Genomic DNA, 15665 nt, shown 5'->3' with positions numbered 1-15665 from the left:
GATAGGGCAGGGACAAAGAGCAACAGTCTATGTTAATTGCAGTGAAGACATAGTCTTAAAAGTCTTGACACTTCTCTAATTCCCCATCAGGCTTTTCCCTCCCTTTATCAAAAAGTCCTTTTTGCAGGCTGAATCTGGCTAATGCTGTTATCAAGTTCACTCCTTTCTGGGATTTCCCTCAGTCTTTAAATCCTAGATAGTTTTCACTGATCTCCCACAGCTCTAGGCTTCACTGAATATTGCAGCAGAAAAGCTACAGACACCACTTGTAAGAAAGAGGGCAGTGACACCAAAGGTGTGGGCAGTTCTCATTGCAATTAAGTAAATCATAGCTTTTAAGTAAAGGAATTAGTGAAGAGAGAATGACTCTTCAGAATGAAGTGCACTACCAGACTGGTAATTATTTGGACAATTTAAACATTTTCAGAACCCTAGAAAGCACGACACAACTTCAAATATTTAGTTCCTCTCATAATTTGAGAGCAACTTTCTCAATCCCCCTAGAAGAATGTGTAATTATTTTTCAGAAACAACACGTTTGAAGTTTCTAACTGTTGTGTTCACACTGCTGCATGTATGACTAGCTGAGGTTTTCTGTGGCCTTAGCCTTCACAAACAGATATTCCCACTCACAAGTAAGCGACATTCCCTCCTCTGCAGCTACTTTTAAAGCTTAGTGCTGCATGCAGCTCTGGTATGTAAGCACTGTTAGGCAGAAGAGAAACTTTTCACAGGTGTCCTAAGGCACAAACTGCATGAAACTTCTGCATTAGGGTAAAGGCCGCATGGGTAGGTCCAGTGCAGAATAGCAGCAGCATAATGAAAACATACCTCTCATATGTAAATTATGACTCAGGTACCTTTTGAAAACTGTATTATAATGCTTTCTGGGAAAAATTTGAAAGCTTTCACTAAGCATATAAAACCACACTTGACCATTTCCATATATTGGCGCCATCATTAACCATAACCACATGACTGTCAGCGGTCATTTCAGTCCTAAACTTGCTTTATGGACATTCTTCAGATCACATACCAGAAACTTTTCACTTAAAAGAAAAGCCTTTCTTGCTCTCATTTCAGGTCCTATTTTTTTTTTATAATGTGCCTTTTATAAAAATTGGATATGACATTCCTGATGGTAATAAATGAGAGAAGAATTGCAAAGCCACTGTATTTTTGTAAATATTATTATACAGGACTTTCCCTTTGTGTCTGCACAAAGATTGATATTCTGTGTAATAGAAAAGACGCCAGAACTATCTTCACATACACATTTTCCACATTCTTCTGCTTGATAAACTTTCACAAAACATATGTCTCAGTCTTGTTTTTGTTTTGCAACTGCAAATGCTACCAGATAACTGTTTCTCTTTGTCTGCAAATTCCACAAGTCTAAGACTGCGCAAGAAATATATTGCAATATGCTGACACTGTTGAATATTTTGATAAACTGCTCTAATAATCAGACTGAAGGTCAAAAACACGCAAGGCAATTCTGTCACATCTAGACAGCTGCTAGGATTGGCTGAGAACTAGTCTCTTCCCACGTCCTGCATTAGGTCTTCAGCTCAGTTAGCCTAGAGAAAACGGCTGCTGAATCTGCATTTTTCCTGTTCGTTCTGTATTCTGACTGACATCGCAAGGTGTCACTTCTTCCTTCAACAAAATCTTCAGAAAATCTAGCCCCATCATAAAACAGGAAATTCAAATTGCAGAAGGTGCCCCGGGGGACACAAGGTGTCCTCAAAACACCTTTATCCAGCAAAATAAACAGGTGCATGCAAAGTAGCACTGTTGTCGCCAGAGTGAAATAAATTTGTCCATTATAAGATTGAGAATGTAGTAAGAAATGGTTCATTTTCTGAAAGGTGAGCACTGTGAGAACTGTAATGCTACTTTATATCATATAACTTTAAAGGATTATGTCTATTATATTATTTATATCTAGCGGCTTCAGTTATAAATTTTTATGATAAAAACCCACAAATCACTATTGCAACTGCATTAATCAGATAGTAAAGGAGAAAATACTTTAAGAAGTGTCTTCAGACATTTTCTTCAACAGAAAACATGTACTTTCTAGGCCCTCATATGATGGGGATGAGGCTGCCCATACCAGTTTGCTGACAGCAGAATATTAACACCGAGTTTCTCGATGCGTCTTATGTGATCAACATGATGTACGTGTTTCATTGGCAGGTTTCAGCATCAGAGGTGGTCAGGGAAATGAAAGCTTTTTGAAGATTTAACAGGGTTTTTATACTGTGTAGGGCAAGCAAGACCCCCTCAATAATACAGCTTTCAAAGCAACTAGATCTGCTGGGTTTTGTTTGATGTTAATATTAATGCCAGCTCCTATTCAACCTAGAAGTCAACAGAAGAATTGAATAATTTCCCTTTTATTCTCTATGATATTTTATCCATGAAACTTTTTTGAGCATTGACTATAATGGAATTAATTTTCTGTGGACTGTCATGGTAATTTAGATCAGAGCACTCCCTCCCTGCTTTCCCTTTGGAATGCTGTAACACTGCAGTTGGCACCATCAGCTGGAGCACTGAGCAGTCACAACTACTGAAAAAATCTGAACAGCCACAGCAACAAACACAAATACATCCAATTCTTAGGAAAAGATGTGACTAACACTTTGGCGCATGTTCAACAGTGAACAAAGCATTTGAGCTCCACAATAAACTGAAACCTTTATTTTTGATTAGTCTTATTTTGGCTTTCTGAAGAATAAGAGTAGTTTGTTTTTTCACAGCGTACTAAAAATACTTCTACCTTAGCATACACCCAGGCCTGTCAGAAATAAAGCTGCTACCTTAAGTTACAATTTCTGTATTTAAAAATTGTCTACAGATACATTCCTCTTAGCACAAGAATTGCCAAAGAGATCGCTCATTCTGAACAGCAGGTTTTCAAGTACTGATATACCTCCAGCTTCCTAAAATACAAGGAAAAAAAATCATAATTTTGAACCATTAAGGTTGCAGAGGACCTCCAAGATCATCGAGTCCAACCTTTGACAGAACAACCGCAGCACCGAGTGCCGAGTCCTGCCTTTTCTTGAGCACTTCCAGGGATGATGACTCCACCACAAGTCCCAATGCACAAAAACCCTTTACATGAAGAAATCCTCCCAACCTGAACACCCTGCAGCACAGCTTGAGGTAATTTCCTGTGTTTACTCAAAATTGGTCTTAACACAAGAAGTAGAGTGTGTTTCAATTTTCATCAAAGCAGGGGAAAAAAGGGGAATATTTTATGAATGCAGTGTTCAATCCTACCAGATTTTAATCTTCCATTCATTCAGCAGGATAAACTGTTTTGTTATTCAGTGAGCTTATAGCATTTTAATGCAACCTTAATGGTATTTTCCCAGCTGCTGGAAAGAATACTTACTTTCGTCTTTCAGCCTCAAATTTACTCAGCAGTTTCCGGAGACCACCATTCTTAAATCCTTGGAAATGTGCTTCTGGGGCTCCCACAGTGATAACATCATACAGAGCATCTGGAATGGGAACAGAGGAACACAGACATCTGAATGCTTCTATCCCTAAATCATGGAAACACTATGACATCTATTCCACAAAAAGTAAGGACAAGTCTATATAATTTCCAGGGAATAATTGATAATCCATGTCCCAAGAAGGCCCAAGAGCTAATCAATCTTTCTATACAGCCACTGCACACTTTAAAAAGTTCATTTGATTTATGGCTATATGTAAATTATGTGCCACTGAGTAGAAGAATATTCCAGCTCTGCAGTTTACAAAGCTGACAAGTAAATTGGCCCATTGCGTATTCCACTCTATTGCCCCTTTCATTATTTAACTTGTAGTCATGTTCAAGCATTTTAGAGTCAAAAGAGACCATTTTGATGGAATAGTCTGACTGAATAATAGAGACTACTGAATCACAGCTAATAATTCCTGCATCAAGCTTGTCTCTTGGTTGAGTGAAGGCATCTCTTTGTTTAGGCATCTAATCTTGATTAAAAGATTTCAAATGACAACAAACTCACTGCATTCCCAGAGAAGTCAATTAGGCTAGTAAAAATCCCTATTCCTTTTCTAGCTTGAATTTGTTCGGATGTAATGCTACTGTACTTTCAGATATAATGGTGTTTAATGCTGAATTGGTGAGCCCTGCTCTAGGATATACACTTCTTATATATGTTTATAAACACAAAGTCAGTTGAGAAGCTACCAGAATAGGAAATAAATCATACTAATGAAATGCTTGCTGAGAAAACAATCTGTTGTCTCTTTCTGTATATACCTGGTGCCTTATGACATAGGGGATGAATTCTTTTTGTGGATATATGCTTACAGAACTGGAGGTGAAACATCATTTTTCAAAGAGCTCGTGATTGATTCTCAGGGTGGAGATGAAGATTTAATTACATCCCACACCACATAACTATTTTTTTCTAAGTTTAAAAATTTACATTTACAGTAAGTACCTGTTTTGTACCTGAACTTACTGGAGGTACAAAAGTGCAGTTCCGAATGCCTCATCTTTAAAATGCATTTCTAAAGGAAACGTTACAGGATGTTTTTTGAGAACTGTTTTATTCCTCAAAGAAGTTTCCCATGTAAATTAAAATCTAGACCTCTCCTAAAATAGAACTTGCATTGTTATGATAAATATGCCCAGAAGCATGAGCACTGTACAAATGATTCACAGTTAATGAACTATGCCTTACTTCCTGAGCTGAATCTCAGAACACATTTGCTCAAATTGATTTGAGCTCTAATGAGTTGGTGACTCTTCAATATCCACTTAAAAGGAGAAGTGACATAATTTCATTTGCCTAAGGTGAGCCTCAAGGTTCTTAAATAGCCCATTCTTTTAGGTCTTTATACAGATTATCACTAATACATATTCTTCAGCTATTAGGACTCCACTGATACTTGACAATAAGGAGGAGGAGGAGGCAGTCAGTGTCTTAAACTGGCCAGATGCAAAACAAAAACCACTTCAGTTCACCAAATCTATTTAAAACAAGCACATATTGCAAACAGAAATAAAAGCAAAGCTATGTCAATATACAGATTTAAGTTCTCTAGTATGATGAACAGAGCACAATGTGGGGTTTATCAAATGGATAAGGATACCATTGACCCATAGGAAAACAGTATTTTTCCTCAAAGCTACTCCTACTGAAAGCTTAAGCACACTTTCTCTTCCATTTCAGTACTCAATGACAACCCAAACAAAAGTTCAGGAAAAGCAAACCTATTATTATACATGTCAAACACAAAAAAACCCACATACCAATGTGTATATACAATAGATGGGATAAAAACCTATCTTGCATTCCCAAAATTAAGATATCTGATAGTGTAAGGGCTAATGACACCTCCATGGATCATTAGCTTGTTTAAATGCCACCTCCATGAATTTTTATTCTTCCCCTTCCAGCATCATTCTCCTGGTTATATTCCAGGTGTCCTTTGATATATGCCAAGCAAAGCATGAGCTGAGAAAGACCAACTTCATATCGAAGTGCTGCCTATTCCAGATCAATTAGCAATTGCTGCAAACTGCTTAGCCTGCATATATCTAATACAAGACACAGGGAAGAACATCAGTTAACTAACAGAGGCAGAGTTTTATAATTTGAAGATCCAAATTTGGAAGACAACTAGAACAATTCTAACATTTATCTCTTCCTGTACTCTTTTTGATTATCAATTAATGATGTGTGCAAAGCAAAATGGTTTTGGAGAAGAAGGGAGAAAATTCATTAAAAAGCAAAACAAAACTCCAGTACTGTAAAAGTTGTGGGTGCTTAAGTAAGTCACAGATTTCACTCAAATTCTCTTTTTATTTAGCAAATAGAACAGTGTCCTGTTCACAAAGAGGTTTTGTTGAAAAGACAACGTTAAGCTTCTGGCCCCCATTACAAACCTAAAAATCCTTTTCAGTTAATTAATTAACTTGAAAACATTAAATTAAAATCTGTGTTATCACATTATGTCACTATAAATCCCCATCTTGTTGAAATATTTGGAGGCACAATTTTTTAGTAAAACAAATAACAAAATATTGAACCAACAAGTATCTAACAGATAATTGGAAGCCCCTGTGTCCCAATTTAGAAGTGGATGTATACTCACACAGTACAAAACAGGAAATTTACCACTGTTTTTATTTCCTGTTTTACAATCTTAGATGCAGAGTGTATTAATAAGGCAAAAACCATATCAGAATGTAATTTCTGTGTTTGTAGTTACAGCAAATTTATCAGATCTCAATTGATCAACAAATTATTCACTGTGCCATTTGGTCATATATATGTATCAATATGATCTTTGATCTGTAAAGGAAGCTGCTAAAATCATATGCAAGTGGCAACAACAGAATTCTGTGTTAAAAAGAACCACAGACCATGTTAGAGAAAGTTATCCCCCTTTCCAGGAGATGTTGGAAGCTTGCAGTATTTTCACTCAACACTGAGCCAAAATAGCACATATTCTCCATTTACTTATTTGCTTGAAGTGTCATAGGAACAACATGAGCACATTCTTGGAATCTGTTTTTAGAAAAGAACTTGGAAGAAATTTAGTTAACCAGCCCCTAGTTTTCCAAGATGTGCAGTAATTGTCCACAACTTGTGGCATCAGAAGACGAGGCAGGGAAATTCCTTGCAGAGCTTTGACTTTGGATGTGATTTCTAGATTTCAGTGAAACTGTGTTTCAAAGCACACTTAGTCATACTTGGGGAATTTCTTTACCTTTCAGTCGAGGACTATGCACATGCATTCTTTGCAGATGAAGATTTATTGGGATGAATTCTAGTGTTTTTTCTCCTTTGCTACAGCTTGATTTAAAGGAAGAACCTGAAAAACAAAAGTTTAAAGAATCATTGTCTTAACCACCCAGATGTTTTTGTATTCCTTTTAAAGGGAGACAATACTTGTATGTGAGGAGTTGTCTTTAATTTACCTTCAATGGATAATTATATATTAGGAGATGAAATGTTCACTGAGTCTCAGCATGTATCCATACTGGAAGCAGCAAAGCAGCATTTAATTCACAGAGCAATCTAACTGTTTTATTCTGGGAGACAGATACTCTTCCCTGCTGTCTGAAATCAGTCTGTAGTCTGCTGGAGACAACGCAGCAGTTAATGTGCATTGTGTATATTCTGTGCTAAAACTGCGAGGTTACAGAGCTATGATGGCACTGCATTTTTCCAAGTAAGATTATTTTCTTTGAAGAAAAGTATTGTATTGAATAGGCTATGCGTTCTTCCTAGAAAGGTCAAATAAAGAAACACAAACTATCTTAAGAAAAGCTATATATTTGTTCAGAGGAGGCATGATGCCTTGGAAAAACAAAACAAAACAAATTAATATGGCTGTATATTTCCAAAACATTAGAATTTGAGTAGTTTTTTGGTAGCGTAAAGAAAAATAATTAAAGTCCGACAGCATGAAAATATAATTTACCTGAACACATTTAATACAGAATCTGTATAAAATAAAAGGGTGTAGATTAGGAAAGAGAGGTGGCCTTGTCTTCTAACTCAGGCAGCCCAACGTTCACCTAGGCCACTTTTCCAACATTCTATCATTTCGCCAACTATTAATTACTAGAACTAAAATTCCTCTCACTCAGATGGAATTTTTAAATAAGTTTTGCCAAGGTTCAGCCTTTTTTTGAAGCAAACACATAAAAAGATAAAGAAAATATTTTAAATTGTTTTTTACTTGCCCAATCAAGACTTGCTAGTGTTTATCTGTTGAAACTGCCACAGGACTGAGCACTGAGCCTCCCAATATAAACCACTCTGCCAGAGGGCACCAACGATGCTCCAGACCAGCCAAGCATGCTCAGGCTGCTCCCTAAGTTAGGAACTTAAAATTATAATTTAATACAGATGAAGAGCACAGCCAGGAGTCAAAATTTTAGATTAGACAGGAAATCCCATGATGCAGATTGAAACAAACAAATAATTTTCAAAGTTCCACTCCCTCCCAATATCACCAAATCTGTGCTTTAGAGTTACCTGAAATTACTGGGCTTTTTGTTTCCTAACACTTATATCTTCCTGGTATATTTCCTTACAATAAAATGCTTTACATTCTCTCAAATTCTCCCATAACTGAGGATAAAAGTGTTTGCCAAAACAACTCAAATCTGAAATAGTTTTAACTTTCTTAAACATCCATTTTCAATAAATATGCTGGTAAACCAAAATTGCTGTCTAACACTAATGTGGCTTCCTCATACTTCCACAGCAATCTCTCAACTTCAAAAAGAAATTAGGTGGTCTCCTAACAGCCTTCTCCACTAAATTCCCAAATAGTTTGGTTGAGTTCAAGTGGGTATCACTCAAAAAGCCCAACGTGAGATTATTGTGCTGGGGAAGCATGAGCATATTTTGGAGAAATTTTATTTGCAGGTGCCATCTGCCCTTCTGAACAATTCAACACAAACTCAGGCGATGTTTTAGGATGAAGAAAGACACCTGCACTGGCTACACTGAACAGCAAAATGGTTTTTGGCATGCCTTGAAATATGTTGACCTGAAAAGTCTGAATTAAAATTGTACTCACATCCCTAATCTTAGCAATTTCTACTTCATAAGTACTTGAATTTCAACGTGCTCCCAACGTAACTATTTGTTCAACTACAGTATTAAATCAAATCTATGTCTGGCTCGCTTTTCTGATCTTGTATACAATCTTGTATTAGACTGCTTTGTTTTCTGATTAATGTCCCTTTCTCTTTTACATGTGCTGATTTGCTCCTCCCGGATGACCTCAGTTTCCCAGGACCACATTATTTCTCTCAAGACCCAATTAAGATGGGTCCTTTAACATTATAAACCCTTTAGAAAGCCACTTTGCACAACACAGGTCTTGCAGGGTTTATGTTTAAGAGATTATATTGTCTGTTTTTTAAAATCTCAAAATGTTCCCTCAATATCTTCCTGAATGTTATAATTATTACATTGGATCTGTCATTATCTGTATTTATTGGCTTGTTTACGACACTTTATGGAGCGCTTTCAAGATTAATTAGGCAAAGATTGAAAATACATATAGATACTATTTAAAACAGAATCAGGAAGTGCCATACTGGGCTAGACAGTAGATGCCAAAATTGGAACTGGGATATTCTGATGATGACAAACAATCATAAATACAAGAAACGTCACTTCTGCCAACAAAATGGAAATAATTATACAACATTTAGTGCAACACAAGAGCTTTTTCCCCCACCAAATATTTAAGCAGCTGACCGACTGCTTTCAAAAAGGTGACTTTCAGTTAGAGACTGGTTTTTTTTAATACACTCAAATCGGATTTCTCCTTTTCTGTGACCAAGATCTCTGCATCCAGCTCTGGGCTCCCAGCGCAGGAGGGACACAGACCTGCTGGAGTGAGTCCAGAGGAGGCCACAGAGATGCTGATTGGAACAGTTCAGCTTGGGAAAGAGATTTCAGGCTGATGCAATTGCAACCTTACTGCCTCAGTACCTGGAGGGAGCTTACAATAAAAGCTGGAGCGGAACTTTCTACAAGATCATGTGATGACAGGACAAGGGGATTCAAACTTAAATGAGGAGATCTGGATTAGACATAAGGAAGAAATTCTTTAATGTGGAGGGAGGTGAGACACTGGAACAGGCTGCCCAGAGGAGCTGGGGATGCCCCATTGCTGGAAGTATTCAAGGCCAGGCTGGATGGGAGTTTGAGTAACCTGGTCCAGGTGGGCTAGAACTTGATAATCTTTAAGGTCCCTTCCAATCCAAACCATCCTTTGATTCTAAGATTTTTATGTATTTTATTCCCACTGAATATGCCAGTATTTTATAGCTAACAATCTAGTAAGCTCTGAAAGGTTCCAGATAAAATCACAGATTCCCACCTGTATGCTTCCCAAGCTCTGCCAGAGTGTCCTGGTACATGCTCAGCAACTGATCACAGTGAGCAATTACACTTTTGCGCATGTTGTCCCAGTGAGGAGCAAGCTCTCCCAGGTCTTTAAGCTCCTGATTCCTGTACCAAAAAGCAAAAAGGGAAGGCGCTAATTAACTCATTAATCTATCAAGGTTCATCCAAATTAATCTAAAACAAGTTTGCTACAAAACATCAGAAAGATTTCTAATTGAAATAAAATCCATTTTCGGACTGCTTGTGAGATCTGCTTTTCATCTCTCTTTTACAAGTAAACAATAAATTATGTCAGTAGATAATGCAGTAACTTTTGTGCTCAAAACTCATCTGGTATAAATGCAGTAACCTTCAAAATGAAATACCACTTCTTTCATGAAGGAAAGAAGGCTTCCAGGCTCCAGAGAGTTGTGCTCAGAGCAAGTAACTTTATCTCAAGAGATATTAAACAACATTGGAAAGAATATAAAGTTTCTTTTTCCTGCAAAACTTTCAGTATGGTTGTTTTGATGCACTACTCTTTGTATACTTTCATAAACATTTCATAAACACATATTTCTAGCAGTGTTTCTACAAATTCAGTTTAATCAACACATCAGCTCTCACCACATTTCTTCAGGATTCAAAACAAAATATACACAAAAAATCCCAACACCTGCTCCCTAAAATGTCATGTCCAGTGTTCATCAGGTCAAAAAAGTACTGCTGTGGTAACCAAACAGGTCACTGGAAATCCAAAAGGAAATCCTTTAGTAAATTATCAGTTTTCCTGTACACTCCTGAGAGCTGACCTGAGTGAAATAGAGATCATCTGAATTTCCTGCACAAACAAGCTTAGTATTTTGGGCTTTCTGTTTGGTTTTTCCTCTTGCAGAGGAAGTTTCTCCTGTATCTCTCCCAAAGCCATTTTGTGGGACCTGCTTTTAAGGAAAATAAAAGATCTTCAGTCAGTCTTCAAACATCTGGAATTTAACAGGAGAAAATGTTTGCAACACAACCAGTTTTCATTATTTTCCTTGGAGCATCAAGAAGAGTGTTCCACTGTAATTCTTGGAAGTCTCCAAAAAGTCTTCCAGAAGACAGTTCTTGCATACAGAAAAATTATGTAAGAAAAAGCAAAAATAGGGTAGAAGAGGTGGAAAGAGGGAGGAAAGGACCAGTGAGCTTGCAGCGCAGGAACACAGAGCTCACTTATGTGAGCAGCAGATCTGACCATTAGTCAAAAAAGCCTTAAAATGACTTCTTAAATGGAACAGCAACACACTGGTGGTGCTTTCCCCATCATTATTAGCTTTGCATTAGTGTGAGCAGTGCAGTCAGAACAAGCTCCATAGGCAGACCTCTGCTCCTGGTGTAGGTGACAATCAAAACCAGAGAGACTGCACTGGAAGCGGAATTAAAGCATTGCATTTGTACATGTTCTTGAAAATATCAACATGGAAACAAAGACACAACACGTGGACTTGCTGACAGTCTATGTTAACGATATTATTACTTTCTGCCATTTAATTGCTCCTGAAGCTGAACCAATTAAACTTTCCTCCAGCAATACAAACTGGTAATGCTGTAGCATAAGAACAATCTGTCACGAAGGGATTTGAGAGGATAAACCAAACATTCTCAGGGACCATTTTCTTTGCCAGTTTTTAGCAGTATAACATGAGGTTCCCTTTCAATTAAAATCTTAGGGCTTCCTTCTCAGCAAAGTGTGTAAAATTTGTCAGGGTATGCAATTTTGTTTATGTGCAGCGATAATGTTTTGGCCCTTAATATTTATGGTGTCTGATTTAATAGTTTTAGCAACAATGTTTGGACCTGGCTGGCTTCCAAAACTTTACTACTCCTTCTGTATAGGAATAGAGTATTCTATCCAAGAACTACATCCCTGCCTCCATCTAAGCTCATGCCTGGAGCTGCTGGTCTCAAACTGAAGTTTGAGAGTTAACTCCACTGACATCAATAGCAATGGGAATATTAATTTTAATAGGTCTTCAAGAAATATCAAATCCTGTCCCCATTACTGGTGACAAGGTTGGTATTTGTTTCTCCTCAGAAACATGTACAAATCAATGAAGTAAAAATTCAGTCTTCAATATGTGGCAAAAAAAGACACATCAACAATGCTTAAAGTGAGAGTACAGCGCTATAGCAATCTAGAGCATACACAGCGTGGAAATTTTAAAGACTACGATTTCTGAATTTATTTGCATTTTAAACTCCAGCAAAATCAAAACCATTAGAAAACAGGATTATATGGCAGACACTTCCATAGAAAACAGTCTCATAGCCTCACTTTATATCTATTTCTTTTTCTAATGAAATTATAGAAGACACAGCATTTAAATTGGATTTATGTCTCGTGGTCTTTTTACAGTTTATCACTGCTGTTGTTGACTCCATAAAATTCTGAGTTATGAATGAAAAAAGAGTTGTCTTTTCTATATCTAAACTCCATCAACAATACTCCACAGTACCAAGCTTTATTATTATTACATGAAAGGCCTTTTCTAAAAGTACACAGAGTGGAAAAACCATAATATTTTCCATTTTTGAAAAAGTTTACAGTTCACACTAATACAATTGTTGAAATTTTTAATAATATTTTAATACTTTAATGTTAACTTATTTCATTGAATAACTTTAAAAATCCACTTCAACCAGTAACTGTGTCAAACAACAATTGTGCTATTAAAAAGCACATAAGCTGAAAATGCTGTATGAAGGCCAAGTAGCAATTTTTTATACATACAGCTTCAAAAATCTAATGATGTGTTTCCTAGTAAAGCAAACATGACAAATTCAAAACCTAGAAGACTAAGTGATTTTGGCCTCCGCTAAGCAAAATGAGCTTCTGAAATCTACTTTTGCAAAACATCAGTGCGCGAGGGCGTACACGGCCCTAAGTCCGGCTAGCTGAAGGGGTAAAGTGGCCGACGCCCCTGCGCATCTGAGGCCAGCCCCCCTTGGCGTCCTGGCCTCGGGCTGGGCTGGATTGCGGACTTGGGTTCGCGCTGGACGAGACGAGAGAGGAGGCGACCACTTGCTGGGGGTAAAACGTCGGTTTATTGAAGAGCCCACATGCAGCACAGGGCAAACCAACAGGTGGAAAAACCCACAGCAAAAATGGCCCCGAACACGGGGGGAGACAGAGTTTTACAGGGAAGGGGTGGAGACGGGAGGGGAAGCCCAGCTAACCAATAGGGGAACATGTGGGGAGGTACATAAGAAAACTGACACAAGAACTTATCCAATAAGGAGGGGCCCTGGGACGCCAGCCAACTATGACCCCAGAGAGAAGAATGTTCTCGAAAGCAGGGAGGAGTGGGGGGTGATTGACTGGGCCCAGGGAGGAGGAAAACTTTACTTATATGGTGGGATAAGGGAGGAGCAGTTATGTAACTTGAGAGATTGACAAATAAGGGGGACAGGGGTAACCGTGGTAACATAACTGCCAAAGACTCTGTGGCGGGAAAACTGGAGGGGGAAGAACCATCTTACAAAGAACAGGGAGAGAATAATACCTAAAATGGGGGAACAAAACAAGAAACTTAAAAACACACTACAACATCTCCCCGTTTCTTAACAAATAAAATAAAAAGAACGGGAAGTCCACAGAAACTTAAAATTCAGGATCTCGCGGCTGGTCCGGCCAGGCCTCGCTTTCTTCGAGCTGGAATCCGCCCGCCCCTGGGTGGTCGAAGGACGGTGCAGTCGCCCCTTCCTCATCTGTAGCTTCTTCGGCCTCCGAGGAGAGGTCTTCCAGCTCGATGGGCTTGTCCGACGGGACTGCGGCATGGTTGACAGATGCTGAGGTATCTCTGACCATTAGTCTCTGGACCAAACCGCGGATCAAAATAATGAAAACTAAAAGTACTAATTAACTCAGAACAACCTTGCAAACAGATTCTATTATGGAACCGGCCCACCCGCTGAGGCCCCAACCCTTGAAAATATCCCCCAGCCAGTCAGAGGTTTCTTGCTTGACCTGATGGACAAGGTCTTGCAGCCTCTTGATGGAATGTCTGGCGTCCTCGGCTCGAGAGGATAGGTTCAGGCAGCAGAGGCCCTCAAACTCCTCACAGTGATGATGATGGAGCAGCAATAGAAAATCTATTGCTGCTCTGTTTTGGAGTGTCGCCTTCCTTGTTATTTCCTCGTCTGTGAGGAGGTCGTAGAGCGCGGCCGAAGTAAAATTTGCTTGTTTAGCCACCCAGCACTCTAGACAGCCCAATTCACCTAGAGCCTTCGCCACCGATACCCAAGGCAACAAGATGGTAAAGGCGACGGATTTTGAGTGTGACCAATGAGTAATTTCATCATCACAATCCTCAATGAGATCCTTGAGATCTCTTTTAGGTCTAGCCAATTTAGATGTGATGTTTGTCTTCTTCCAATTGATAATTTGAGTGACGTTGGGGGTAAACAGTGTCAGCCGGCCAAAAGTGCACGGCCCTTCCGACCAGGCCAGAGGGGATGCCTGCCCACGCCCGGTCGCCACAATTAAAAACACGCCTCGGGGAAGGGAGTAAGGGGTCCGTCTGGTAGTGGTGGGGCCGAGGATCTTTAGGACAGCCTTACACCACTGCTTAGCTTGGTATTCTAACTTGGACTGTAGCACTACCTCACTACCCCTCTCGACGGGGGTGATTGTATAATCAAACTGAAAGCAAATTGATGCATTGGTCGAACCGAGGAAATGTAACTCTGTGGGCTCGGAGGGTGCAGGATCTAGCCTGCTCACTCCGTCTCTCCAGGCGTTGGAGGAATCACAACTGGGGAGGATAGTGAGGCTCTGGGCTAGGATAGCATTAAAGGCACTTTAGAAGGCAGGGAGAAACTCGCCTGGAGAGAAAGGGATCCCCACAAGGCGACATCGGGTCCTCTGCTGCGCCCGTGTCTAGGCATATACTGTCCTGTCCTAACGATTGAGCCAAGGCACGCCAGACGTTGACTTTCCGCTGGGGGATGACCCACGGCTCCGAAGGTGGCAAAAGGAGTCCGCAGGTCGTCATGATCGCCATTAGCAGGCTAGGGTTGGGAGTCAGCGATGTTGAAACGGGGGCCATGGGGGAGATGTAACTGAAATGAGATAAGATAGTAAAAGTATGACGAATTCACAAAAATGGTTCTTCTCCAAACAACCAGTTTAAGTAAAACATACAGGGGGTAAGAGCTGGAGCAGGGGGTGAATGGGAGGAAACATGACATAGGAGGTCAAGGGGTGGAGGAGAAGCTGGAGGAGAGGGCTCTTCTGTAACTGGGGGAAGATCCGGAAAGAAAGACAAAGATTGATGGTGTGGTTTCCTCCGCCAACGCCAACAAGCTTGCCGGACTTGTGGTACTGCCTCCTTCTTAGTCCTCTGTTTCGGGACGAAGGGCCTGACCCACTTAGATGGAATCCACCTGGGGCCTGAGGGAGTGGACACGCAGGCATATCCCCTCCCCCAGGTCACCAGGTCAAAGGGGCCCTCCGTCCGCCAGGTCTCCGGATCTTTTACAAGAACCGGTGGCCTGGCTTTAGGCTGCAGCTGCTGGTGACTGCCAAAGTGCCGGACCACTGGAGGATTTTGGCTGTCAAAAGAGCAATTTAGAAAGTTAAGCGTGTACAATGCCCTTGACAGCCGGACGTGGGGGGTCTCCACCTTCATCGCCGGTTGTTGCCGGGATAAGATCTTCTTAAAGCTCTGGTGGGCCCTCTCCACCATGGCTTGGCCTGTTGCGGAATAGGGGATGCCAGTCGTATGG

General features: G+C 39.8%; 1 protein-coding gene across 1 annotated transcript in view; it reads right to left on the bottom strand.

Moving 5' to 3' along the window:
• Nucleotides 1–15665, bottom strand: part of LOC128948640 (inositol polyphosphate 4-phosphatase type II-like) — a gene marked incomplete at its 5' end in the record, with an annotated part of 99455 nt that overhangs the window by 67469 nt on the left and 16321 nt on the right. Inside the window, 3 exons of the mRNA XM_054293404.1 lie at nt 3410–3518; nt 6751–6855; nt 9895–10025. Of these exons, the coding sequence (XP_054149379.1) occupies nt 3410–3518; nt 6751–6855; nt 9895–10025 (345 nt within the window). The remainder of the gene's footprint in view (nt 1–3409; nt 3519–6750; nt 6856–9894; nt 10026–15665) is intronic.

Source organism: Melozone crissalis, unplaced genomic scaffold (genome assembly GCF_028551555.1).
Source record: "Melozone crissalis strain CALT ecotype California unplaced genomic scaffold, PUWL_Pcris_2 ptg000140l_1, whole genome shotgun sequence".
Taxonomy (NCBI): Eukaryota; Metazoa; Chordata; class Aves; order Passeriformes; family Passerellidae; genus Melozone; species Melozone crissalis.
This window is presented reverse-complemented; position numbering and strand designations above follow the sequence as displayed.